Below are 12,950 nucleotides of genomic sequence, written 5' to 3' on the forward strand. Positions count from 1 at the left end.
ACAGTTAAAAGGGAGAAACGTGACGAACAACGTCGAGATTATCTCACCACAATGACTCCCACATGAGTTGCTGTTTATCTTGTATTATAAAAGATCCCCAATCCCAACTTGATAAATTGTGTTGCAAATTATATTTTTAATCTATTTTCCTCAATTTCCTAAATTGATGATACTAATAGAATTGCTTCGTACAATTCTTGGCCATATACTAATCTTGTTTAGCCCTTTAAAGAAAATAACCATTCTAGCCTATAATAAGGTTATAGAGGCAAAATAAATAAAGAAAAATGCAAAAAAGAAAAAAAAAATGTTTCAAGGAAGAAAGCACACGTTTTCATGTTTTAAAATAAAATGTAGGTTGAAGCGGAATTCCAAGGTTCTTTTAGTTCTTCTTGTCATTTTTAACTCTCCCTGGTTGTCCTGTCCTGTCGTGCTAAATCATTTCTCCTTTCCTGGTCACTCGTGTAGTTCGACGAACAAGGACCGTCTCCGCCGAGGCTCGCGACGAGACTGATGTAAGTGTCCACGTTACAGAACAAACGAAGACCCGCATCCATCGGGGCAGGGCATCTGTTGTCCAATAATAACCCACCATGACGGACGGGAGGGAAATCAAAGCCTCTAGGATTTGATCGACGAATCCCGAGGAAATATGTGACCAAAGATAGATGGCAGCCGTGCTGAGTAGGCAGATCTGACTTTATATAAGAGCAGGGTCTGTAGGTGACCTCCAATCCGTGCCCAGCTCAGCTTCCAGAGGTAAGAGGGACCACTTCCTTCCAGCACTGACTGCTAAGGGCGCGTGAGTTTCCTTCCTGTATTCTTCTGGGTACCTGATTTGAGCCGTACAAGCATTGACACACGCAAGATTTCCACTTTAAATTTAATGTGTTGAAAATCTGTTGTAATTAGCCAGTTGGCCGATTATGAGCCAGAGTCTGTCTGCTTAGGCCACTGCTGCATGGAAAAGATGCCTGGAATAAGCAAGGATGGCTGCGCTGTGCAGCTGTGAAACCTAATGCCTGCTACACACGATGTGCTGGTACATGTCCCAGAGGGGAGAATTCACAAGTGCAAAGTGCTGAATGCCTTAGCTGTCGGCTGCGGTTCGCTAAACCCCCCTGCATCGCACAGTTAAATCAGGATGTGCAGCAATGTTTGAAGCTAATTATAAAATACCCAAAGCTACACGTGCTCTCTGTTTGTTCCAGCTTCCAGGGTGCCAGGAGGACTTCTTACATTTCTGTCGGAGGGAGTAAAGGTAAGTGCCGAAAGAAGTGCTGCATGAAACGGTGCTTGTGTGAAACCCCTGTTACTAACTTTAATGATATAAATATTTCACTAGGCAATACCTTGAAAACGGAGATAAGGTTGCTGCCTTTATCACGTAACGGAAACTTTAGGCAAAGGTGGAAATTATATCAACCAGTGAGTTTCTACTCCATGCATGAATTGGCCACTTATCTGTGCTCTCATGGATACCTTTTCTACTAAAAGCTGGTGCTCTGATTGCTTCTGAGGTCTTGTTTTTCTCCATGTGTTTCATACCAATCGGTCAGGTTTTAATTTGTGAAATGATAATTACCAGGGCTCAAAGTTTCTCTCATAAGTTCATTCCTGCCGAATATTGTGGTTGCGTAATACGAAGGCTGCCTACTCTTGATTCTATCTCATGCCTCTTTCTCCCACTTTCCTATGCTTCCTGTGTCTTTATCTTACTATTGCAGGTTCTTTTTCATTCAAGATTTCTCCATTTGTCAGTGTTTACTCGTGTTTTTCTCCTTCGTTCTTCCCCTATTCTCTGACTTTCCCCCTTCTTTTGTTTTGGGTCAAAGCCTGATGACGAAAAATAAGTTCTGGTGCCCAAAATAAAGTGCCAGCGGGCCCCACCTACAACCATTGGCACAATTAGGCACTGCATTTGATATTCAGTATTGTAATATAGTTTGCCATCATCAGCAAAGCAGCTTGGTAGGGAGATGTTCTGAATGTCCTCAGTTGCCTCTGGCACAGTGCACCAAAGTCAGGTTAACCCACGATGTCGTAGAGTACGTGTAAGTTTTTCCGAAAGGACAGGTGAATTTTGTGAACACTCCTGTTACTCGTTCTGACTATATCTACAGTGCGAGTTTCCTTAAACATGTCTTCTGATACTAGAGGAGTGCCCGGATGACACAGAGCTCAATAGCATCACCCTTTTCTAATCTTGCATCATGACATTCTGTGACCTTCAAGCAGTGATGAAGGCCTGTGCCCTGGGACGACGCCCTCTTCCCAAAGAATGAGCCTAGTAGTAGGTGTGCCCAAACAACCTTTCCTAACCATGGGAGCAAACTGGAGTTAAAGGGGCTAGCCTGGACTCGCTGCTAAAGGCCATATGGTCTAACTTCAGACACCAGAGCTGGAATTAAAATAATAATTGGTCATGTTTTTGTTTAAGGCGATGTATGGACCTTCAACTTCTTTGAAACCAATGTAAACTACGGTGCCTGAATGCTTTTTTTCAAGTCTACCAAGTATCTCGCCTAGGTAGCAGGCGCGAATCCCATCCAAGTTGGCACACTTCTCTAAAACGTGCCAGGAGCATTGTTGGCTCCAAGGGGTTCACCCTGAACAATTTTTCAGGGCACGTCTACGTCCACCATTAGTGATCGGCATTTCACTGGCATACATGCAACAGAGGAAGCCAATGGATTTCACAATGTCAGCCAGGGGGCAACAGTCAAGGTTAAAAAGAGAGAGTCTTGTTGAGTGTCACCTACGCTGAAACTAGCCAGTGACCTTTGGCATTAACAGAAAATGAGTGTGATTACTAGTGAAGGATTTCCTATGTCAAACCCTAGCCAAAGAAGACTGAACAGATTCCTCTGGTCAAGAAATTGTCTGGTAAATAATGCTAAAAGTCTTGGAGCAGTTATGTGGCATTAACACACTTACAATTTAGTTTCAGAATAAGTGGCACAAGTGGTAAAGGAAAGTACAGTACAACACACCCTAAGACCCTCCTCAGGGTAATGGCAGATGTTTACTTGAAATCATGAATTAAAGTTTCAATATTACAGGCAACTAGAGACCAAGATAACAACACATGATATAGAAGCTAGTATGAATTTCTAATGCATCCATGTCCACCTTCTCCGCAAACCAGTCAGCAAAATGGAGGGGGGGGTAGGATGTGACCATAAATATGTTGTCTAGCCCATTCTGTAGCTTGCACTTATAATATACATGTTATTGTTATGACTGTCATTCCAGATAACATTATCATACATGATGACTTTGGTTGTCGTTGACCTCTTTGATGTCGTGAATGAAGCCCTCCACCTTGTGTTAACATTGTTTGATGATGATACAGTCTGTTTGCTACGCACATATATACAAATATTGATTAGGCACACACTAAATTGATATACCTCTGCATCTGAAGGAACTTTGCAACCATGAGTTCGGATGCTGAGATGGCCGTCTTTGGGGAGGCGGCCCAGTACCTCCGTAAAACTGAGAAGGAAAGAATTGAGGACCAGAATCGTCCGTTTGATGCAAAAACATCCTGCTTTTGTGCTGATCCCAAGGAGCTGTACGTGAAGGGTGTCATCCAGAGTAAAGATGGTGGCAAAGTCACCGTTAAGACTGAGGCTGGCCAGGTAAATGACCACTCGAAAGGTTTATGTTTTCAAGTTTACCAAGGTTCACACCAGCCGTAGGCATGTTTGACACCTGACTCTCTTCTCTTTTCACCAGTCTGTAACTGTAAAAGACGATCAAGTATTCCCGATGAACCCCCCTAAGTATGATAAAATTGAGGACATGGCTATGATGACTCACCTGAATGAAGCAACCGTGTTGTATAACCTCAAGGAGCGCTATGCAGCATGGATGATCTATGTAAGTAAAATAGGTTATTATTTTTCTTTATGGTACTAATCACAAAGTGAAATGCTGCTTCATATAAATATATTGTCTATTGTAACCAAGAGACCATCTTATTGCGTTGTTTGTCTAATCAGGTGGACTACCAGCAGGCAAATATATCAATTTAGTTTGAACATTCAGTTATACGGCGATTGACATTTTTAGTTTAAATTTGCTGTGTCATTCTGATATCAATATTGTTATGATGGAATTTCAAGTTTTCTAACACATTCTAATAGGACTGATTTCAGACAGAATATTCGGAAATGTTTAGCAGATATCCCCCAACTATTCCAGGAGGCATATTTAGTATTCCAACTCCAGTCCTGGAATATTTTGGGGAAGGTAATAAATTCCCCAAGTATGTTTAGGAATGGTTGAAAAGTAGTAATATTGTATGACAGAAAGTGCTGCTCTGAGGTCGCAGCTCGGGGCAAAAAAATGTACTGTATGAACAGTTTTCAATCACTCTACTAGCAGGATACAGAGCTCTCACATTTAGCTTCATCTATTTTGTTTACTTACATACAGGGGCATTCTTTTACCAAATTACGGGATAATATCAATGAGATCGCACACATTTTGACTCCTGGTGAGATCACAAATTGTCTTATTCTTTGACCCTCAGCTAGCTACTACTAAGCGGACTAGGTAATGAGTAAGAAATACAAACATGAAAGACAAAGGACTCCTGTAAAACTATATCCTTGCTCTTCCTGTCACAGCTTTCATGACCTCTGGTGTAGCAAGGCAGTGCCAGGGGTATCCTAGAGCAAGCCAGAGCCAGCAGCTGTTTCTTGTATACCAGGTGATAATTCCACATTTTAGATACTTTTCTAAAAATTGTTCTCAGACCATGCCACATCATAACAGTAATTTTAAATAATAGCTTTAGTTTTAACATATCGTACTTACTGATTTACAGGGTACTGAATCAACCTACTTTGGAAAGATATAGGGATTAGTCTGGCTTGCTGGAATTTTAATTTATGTTCTCGAGAACATTCTTTTTTGCAGCAATTGTGAATTAGAGTAATGAACCCTCCCCATACCCCCCAAAAATAAGAGGAATAAGAAATCTGCTGAACGTTGCAAAATGTGCAATAATTTATATATGATGTATATAACTTCAATGATAGGATTTTGTGCACGTTATTCTGTATTTTGGCAATGCCATTTCACATCCATATCTCTTTTTGCTTGCGGATCCAGCGTGGAAAATATAGTAAGATCAGATTTGTATTGTTTAAGACACTAATGTCCGTCAAAGGTCCCGGAGTGAGTATTCATGACGGATTTGGAGATTAATCAGTGATTAAGTAAATTGTTTTCATATTGATTCCTTGAATGGAAATGTATTTTATGCAGAGATTCTGAAAAAGCTGCATGGACCTGAACAGGAGTACTTACGACAAACTCCGACCTGTCTCAATGTTCATAAATGATCCTGAAATTACTGTGAATTCGTAAAAAACTGTAAACATATGCAAGACTTAGGTCTAACTATAGGATGTGTGCATTTCCAAATTTAAAGCTAAGGCTTGTGAATCAGGCCTTGAAGTTATAATACATACATGACTATATATATATATATATATATATATATATATATATATATATATATATATATATATATATATTGGCCGATTCAACTCTAAATACATTTGCATTTTGCCTGACTTGCAGGTGCATTGCTCAGGCATCTGGTGTGATCACGCCTTCCCAACTGCACTTGATGCACACATTTTCTTGTAAAATACATTTTCTACGACATTTTGGCTACAGCCCCAAATACCTTGCTATAGCTTCAAGTTTCTTGTACAAATGGTAACATTTCTGTGTTCTTTTCTGCTTTTGCTCAGACATACTCCGGTCTTTTCTGCGCCACTGTAAACCCCTACAAATGGCTGCCGGTGTACAACCCGGAAGTGGTGTCTGGCTACCGAGGCAAGAAGCGTCAGGAGGCCCCACCTCACATCTTCTCCATCTCTGACAATGCCTATCAGTTCATGTTAACTGGTAAATTTTTCAATAGTGTTTTGCAAACATAGACTACGGTCTCAGGATATGGATCACACACTTTGTTTGGAGCTGAAACAACTTAATGGCAACATTTCTTTAAGGCATAGAGTGGATCGGTCTCCTATAGTTTTATATAACATTTTTATCCAATGTATAATGCTTAAAATCTGAAAAATATACTGCACTTTACAGGTATTTCAATGTACCATAAATAGCTTATATTCGCACTATAACGTATATTTGCAACATCAACAGGCTTAGATTTGGTTAGCCCAGCCACAAACCTTTGAGTAGGAAAAGATGTTCCAATGCTGCCAAGTTTCTCCATGTCATGCACAATATTTTCAGCGAGTCCTGGCGTTTCAGTCTGTTGAACTCAGCATTCTGGGAAGTGTGGTTTCTCTTCTCCTAGAAGTATACTCTCCACTAACAAGTAGTTGGCAAAAAAAGTTCTAGGCATTGCACGTGGCAGGGCACCACTTGGTAGTCCTGAGGGTCACCTGGTAATGCTATTTTAAATATTATCTATTTCTCCCGCGAAATATATTAACAATGAGATAGTATGCATAGCCGTGTAATCCTGGGCTTGACTCACGCATCTTCCATGCTGAAATCAAGTGTTATTTTCTTGCGACAAAATGTCTATTGGAGAAGTTGTTGAGGTCTTATGCTTTGGGGATATCACAGTTTGTGAAAAACAATGTGTCTGATTGCTACCCAGAGCGATTGCCAGTGTTCTATACTATTTGCAACCATTCATCCCATCACCTTTTGTGTGTTGATTTTAAAGTGACTGCCAGCCACAATCAGACTTTTCTCTATGATGTTCACCAATAATAGATCCCGTCCACGAACTGCCTCCTCTTCAAAGAATTCTGGGTGAACCCTCGTTTGGCACTCATTAAACTAACCCAGAAATCCCAGCCGTGGCATAAACATGCGTTTGTGTTTCAATCAGGATGACAAGTTGTGCTCAAATTTCGAAAAATACATTTTTTCACGAATTAGTTTTGTTAAATTAAACTTTGTTTGATGTGTGCTGCTGGCACATTAACCGGCATGCGGCCCTTCAGAACTGTAGAGAGGTAATCGATCACCAGGGAAAAGTAGCAACATGAGAATTGTTGTGTACCCAGTCGGTCTACCCCTAGTGTTACCACCATACTGGGAAGCGTTTATTGAGCAGAAGACGTTTGTAGTAGAGAAGTAGGTGCCCTAAAGTAAATAAATAAATAAATATATATATATCGTGTGAACAAGAGTACGCTAGTACTCGAAACGTTACATTTTTGAAAAGGCATTGAATAAATAACAACTTGCCCGGATAACGTGGGGTCAGCCTCTTCTTTCGCCGCTGTGTGTGGAGGTCTGAAGATTTCGTGAATATATATATATATATATATATATATATATATATATATATATATATATATATATATATATATATATATATTATTTTTAAATCAATCTCTTTTCAAAAGTCCAATAGATTAAATAAACACGATTTTCTATTTCAGATCGCGAAAACCAGTCAATCCTGATCACGTAAATATGCTTCTACTTATTTTATGTATCTTAATCAGACATATGTGGGTTACTCGGAGTGGATGGTTCATATTTTTTCCTTTACTACACAGTGGAGAATCCGGGGCAGGGAAGACTGTGAACACCAAACGTGTCATCCAGTACTTTGCATCAATTGCTGCCTCTGGTGACAAGAAAAAGCAGGAGCCACAACCTGGAAAGATTCAGGTTGAGTACACCTATGTATTTGTGGAGTGTGATTCTAAATGACGGAGTAGAACACAATGACTATCTATTGTTTCTAAAAGACCACCCCATAGTACTTTATTAATGATGTCATTTACTAATTAACTTGCCAGTTGGCATCTAATACCATTAGTCTGTTATGTATTCGCAACATGTTAAGTTCTTAACTTTAGAGGCTGCAGTTTTTGTAAATCTGTAGGAGCACACAGCACAGCGGTGATCGATTCAGGGCAGACCTTCACTAGCTCCTCAAACACTGTCTGCTAGAAGCCCTCCTGTCCTTCCAGAGGGAATAACCCAGCACAATTAAAACAATCCTCTGTTGAGTAAACCACCAATGGTGTTCTTCAGGGCATTCAGTATGACAGAAGAGATTGGATGACCCACTCTGTGATCCCAAAGTGTACACAAACCAGTGTAGTCTGTTGGGAGTATTGGCTAGTTTGACTGGCACATTTTGTAATCTTGCATTGAACAAGGAGCTGCAACTAGTTTCCTCTTCGCTTTTTCACTTCAAATGTCAGATTGTAACGTTGGAGAACTGCAAAAATGGCTGTGATAGAAAGAAGCCGGGAAAGTCTTCCCCAGGCCCTACTTTCTCCAATTGCAAAAGTTTTCTAAAGGTCCACTTACTCTTGAAACGCTTGCATTGAAACCCTCGTTTCATCCACACATGTGACAGGCTGTTTTTATGGTCACTTTGTCCCCATCTCATTTCAACATGTCTCTGTCCCTTTTACCTACCCATCTCATGCCCTAACATTATTTTATACAAACCTGTATTACCACCATTCTATTCTGATTAGGTGTTCAATCTGCGCATATAACATATGCAGCATAATTAATATGAGAGAGTCCTGACATCTTTGGACGACGTCCATGCTCTATAGGAGATCTAACATATAAATACCACAGTCCTGATGCTATGAAGCAAATACAAAGACACGCTACATGGAACTGATTTGATTGATTACATTAATTCTTACCGAAATGCACTAGCAACTAAACTCCATTTTTTAGGATTTTAAGGCACAGCAAACACCACTCTTCAAATTAAAAACTTGTGCTTATAAACTGGCTAACACAGAACAATGAAGACTGAGATTTAAATGACGACGAAACAAAGGAGACTTCTGTGTTTCGGTTTTAGGGCACCCTGGAGGATCAAATCATCTCAGCGAACCCGCTGCTGGAAGCCTTCGGCAACGCCAAGACCGTGAGGAACGACAACTCCTCACGCTTTGTAAGTTGGCCATTCCGGTAGAGAAAGTACACATATGTTTAATATTTGTATTCTATTCTATACATACAACTTAAAAGGACACATGTAGGTTTCTGCACCATTTTTTAAATGTTAGCTCTACACTGGTTGTAAGATAAGACATGCAAACATGTATAGCAGGTAAAACATGGAAACAATACCGCATACGCTAACTGCACAGTCTAAAGCTATCTATGTAAGTCAAATTGTTTCAGAACAACTATGAATGACATAGTTATGACTCAGGAGTCAAACTGACGTTGTTTTTCATGTAATCATCTTTTAGTATTTATGTTAATCAGGATCCCTGGGAAGCCTTGGGAGCAGTGTGTCAATCATGCCCCTTAATCAGCTGTACTTGTACATTTGATTAATCAGCACAGACAGGAGCTACCCAAACACAATCATTAACTGAGAAATTACAAAGCCAGGCACTTAATGCTTATACCATTTTATTGGGGCTAGTTAATATAGCACAGACCTTTGTATGATTGTCCTGAAAAGAACTAGACGTGTTATGGTATGTTAATTTTATTTATTTGCAAAGCACACCTCCATTTCGCTTGTTAGAGCTGTAAATATGAATCCTAACTACTCAGATTACAAAATATATGCGAGGAAGCTAGCACTAAGGGTAAGGTATAACACATTATTAAATAGACAGGTTTTAAGCTTTCTTGTAAAATGTCAGCAGTGTGAGGGTGATAATTCTCAACTCTAGGTTGGGAAGAAGAATTAGAATTTGTTTGGGTGTACAATAGATCAACAGTTCACAGTTTGCTATAAAGTAGAAAGTGGTTTGAAGGTTTGCCTCCTCCATCCACCACATTCACCAAACCACAAAAAGGAAGTGGGTGTATGGCTTTACATGAGGAATTGGGGGATTTACTGTTAGACTACTTATTTGTTTAGGTGCATATTAATCATGCTGTGTAATGGATTTCTGGGAATATACCATATATAGCAGCATACAGTACATAATAACATAATGTGCAATAGGCTAGGTTCGCTAGCTGAAGCTAAACTGGTGGTGAACTGCTTCTTCAGTTCTTTTTGAAACATTGACAGGGGCCATAAAACACAAAATGGAGGGCTAGGAGATTTCAGGACAATGTCAAAGAATCCTTGGTTGCCCTATTGGGATTTATTCTTGTCAAACATCTTTGCTGCCTTTATAAAACCGGCTAGAAGGTGTTGCAGTTAGGTTTAGGGATTCTTAGAGAATTGCATCTTTCTCTATTAGGCAGCCTAACATGAAATGTATCTGTGCTTTAAGGGGCAACCATTGGCGGGATCTTAACCCTGGGATTATATGCTTGGATTACCACCATTTTAAATGAACTTTTAGGATTGTTGTATCTACATCAGTATGGAATTAGTTGGAATGAGTTTTAAATGATTTGGTGGAAGAAAAGCTTCATCCTTCTTTGGGGTGGAGTTGATTTAGAGCAAACTGTACGTCTTGGAAATGCTGTTGGAAATGTAAACACAATCTGCACTAGTATAATCTAAATAACCTTGTGAGGTAACAACATTTATAGTGTACAACATCCAAAGACCAGTATAAAACATGTCATTTAAGATCACATAATGTACATTGTTAGTTTAAATATGCAGTTATTGTGTTTTCACAGGGTAAATTCATCAGGATTCACTTTGGGGCCACAGGAAAACTGGCCTCTGCTGACATAGAAACATGTAAGTCAGACAATTGTTAGAGCTCATTGAGCGAGGGTGTTGTATAACAAACTAATGCCATACTTTTGTCATTAGATCTTCTTGAAAAATCCAGAGTAACATTCCAGCTAGCAGCCGAAAGAAGTTACCATATCTTTTACCAGGTCATGTGCAACAAGAAACCTGAGCTTATTGGTAGGTATACGGAGTAAAAGACAATTGTACGCAGTTCATGGAAACCAGAGAATGCTAAATTTGACAACACAAATATGTTTTAACTCACAGTATTGACCACATTAATTTGCTTTCAGATATGCTTCTGATTACAACAAATCCATATGATTTTGGATACGTGAGCCAAGGTGAAATCACTGTGGCCAGTATTGATGATGCTGACGAGTTGATGGCTACAGATGTAAGTTTGTTTGCTTATATTGATCCTTTAAAAATGGGTTTTCAAAGCAATAAATATACTATTTCCTGATCATTGCACTTGTTTAGAAACTGTTTACAACACACTGTTCAGTATGTTTTTCAAAAATCTGAATACATACGGATGAGTGGCCATCTTGTAAATCTGTAACAATCAAGATATTATAAGCAATGTAACGTACTAGACTAAATGCATTTAAATTCATCGAGAATTATCAATAGTATCTATTAGATTTGTTCCGAATTGAAGCGCTCTACAACACATTTCCAACAGATGCTTTGAGGATCAAGGTCATTAAGCAGTAGTTTCTGATAAAGATCCTTTTATTTTTCCTGGTTCTACAATGTAATAATCACTTTAAATCTCTTTGCTTCCAGTGTGACTACATACAGTTTATTCTAATTTTAAAATAACATTTTTCTTTCAATGTAGTTCTTTAACACTACACTATAAACAACTTAGAAGTCGGGTAAGCCAATATTATATTACTGAATTACAATGCTATAACCAGATCAGTAGGGATAGCAAATGTGTCATACTTGATATTAAAAGGTATTTCTACTGAGGGAAGTCTGGAAGAAACCATAGTTCATTATTCAGCAGTAAGGCTTTTGAATATAGCTCATAACAAATACCAGGAAACCTATTCATTTTGGCCAAACACTCCATAAGTATTTTATTATGTTGCTTTAAGTTGAACCAAACATTTCACCCATCACTTTGTTATGTGCAGAGTGCCATTGATATCCTGGGCTTTAATACAGATGAAAAACTGGGCATCTACAAATTGACTGGTGCGGTCATGCACCACGGTAACATGAAGTTCAAGCAGAAGCAAAGAGAGGAGCAGGCGGAGCCAGATGGCACTGAAGGTAAAGATGTTTTCATTTTAGCATGCACCCTTAATAGCCTCACTTTGAACACAATGGGTCTGGTATTAGTGTTGCCAATTGAATTGAACAAAGTTAACTACACCATTACTATCAATATCGTACGTTAGGGCAACAAAGAGAAAGTGAGTCTGATTTAACAAATGCTCCAGTCACATTCCTAGGTGAATAGTCATCATTTAAAAACGAATAAATTTAGGTTAGGTGCAAACTGAAAATATTTAGCATGAAACAACAATAGGTATACATGGCAGACTCGATTATTTGTATTGTATATGATTCATTAGTAAGATTTTGAACATTTCCTAGGCTAATTATGACTGTCCCTACCCATTGTGCATGATTGTCATTAAGCTAAAGGTTTCGTAATGCCTGTGGAGCCTTGCTTTAGGGCTCAGATAAGATGATACCAACAGTCATTTAGAGTACATGCTATTAGAAATAAGGAAGGTGAGTGAAAGTAAAAAGAACTACCTTGGCAGTACACTCAAATAAATGTGTATCTCAGAGACCTTTTACAAAGAAGAAGCATCAAAAAGGCAGCTTGAGATGCCTTTTTATCCTGCTCTAGAGTTTCGGGGTACAATGTGTTGGTCACTGTTAATGTGCTCTTCCACTAAATCCTCCACAAATGCACAAAATCCTGTTTTTACAAAAGTATACAAATAGTAAAATTTGTACTTTTCCACTGAAACATGGATTGTAGGCAAGCCAGTGGTATGCCTAATCATGCAGAAGTACAACACTGCACTGTGTGCCTGTTTCCCACACTGACACAAAGAGCAATCATAGGGAAAACTGGTTTAATTTACAGTAATCATTAAAGAGAGACCCAGCCAATCCCTCATCATCAATACCCTAGCTCACCAAGTAGTAACATATATATATATATATATATATATATATATATATATATAAACACATATATATGTATATATACATATATAAACGTGTATATATACATATATATAGACATATTGTTTTA

General features: G+C 38.8%; 1 protein-coding gene across 1 annotated transcript in view; it reads left to right on the forward strand.

Annotated features, from left to right (window-relative positions):
• Positions 1-1,211: 1,211 nt before the first annotated feature.
• The window catches only part of LOC144770329 (myosin-4-like), a 62,239-nt gene continuing 50,500 nt past the window's right edge, over positions 1,212-12,950 (forward strand). Inside the window, exons 1-11 of the mRNA XM_078654761.1 lie at positions 1,212-1,261; positions 3,428-3,644; positions 3,742-3,885; positions 5,775-5,931; positions 7,452-7,479; positions 7,572-7,686; positions 8,855-8,947; positions 10,600-10,663; positions 10,739-10,837; positions 10,954-11,057; positions 11,809-11,947. Coding sequence (XP_078510887.1) covers positions 3,441-3,644; positions 3,742-3,885; positions 5,775-5,931; positions 7,452-7,479; positions 7,572-7,686; positions 8,855-8,947; positions 10,600-10,663; positions 10,739-10,837; positions 10,954-11,057; positions 11,809-11,947 — 1,147 coding nt within the window. The 5' untranslated portion in view covers positions 1,212-1,261; positions 3,428-3,440. The remainder of the gene's footprint in view (positions 1,262-3,427; positions 3,645-3,741; positions 3,886-5,774; positions 5,932-7,451; positions 7,480-7,571; positions 7,687-8,854; positions 8,948-10,599; positions 10,664-10,738; positions 10,838-10,953; positions 11,058-11,808; positions 11,948-12,950) is intronic.

This window comes from Lissotriton helveticus, chromosome 7, assembly GCF_964261635.1.
Source record: "Lissotriton helveticus chromosome 7, aLisHel1.1, whole genome shotgun sequence".
NCBI classification, from domain to species: Eukaryota; Metazoa; Chordata; class Amphibia; order Caudata; family Salamandridae; genus Lissotriton; species Lissotriton helveticus.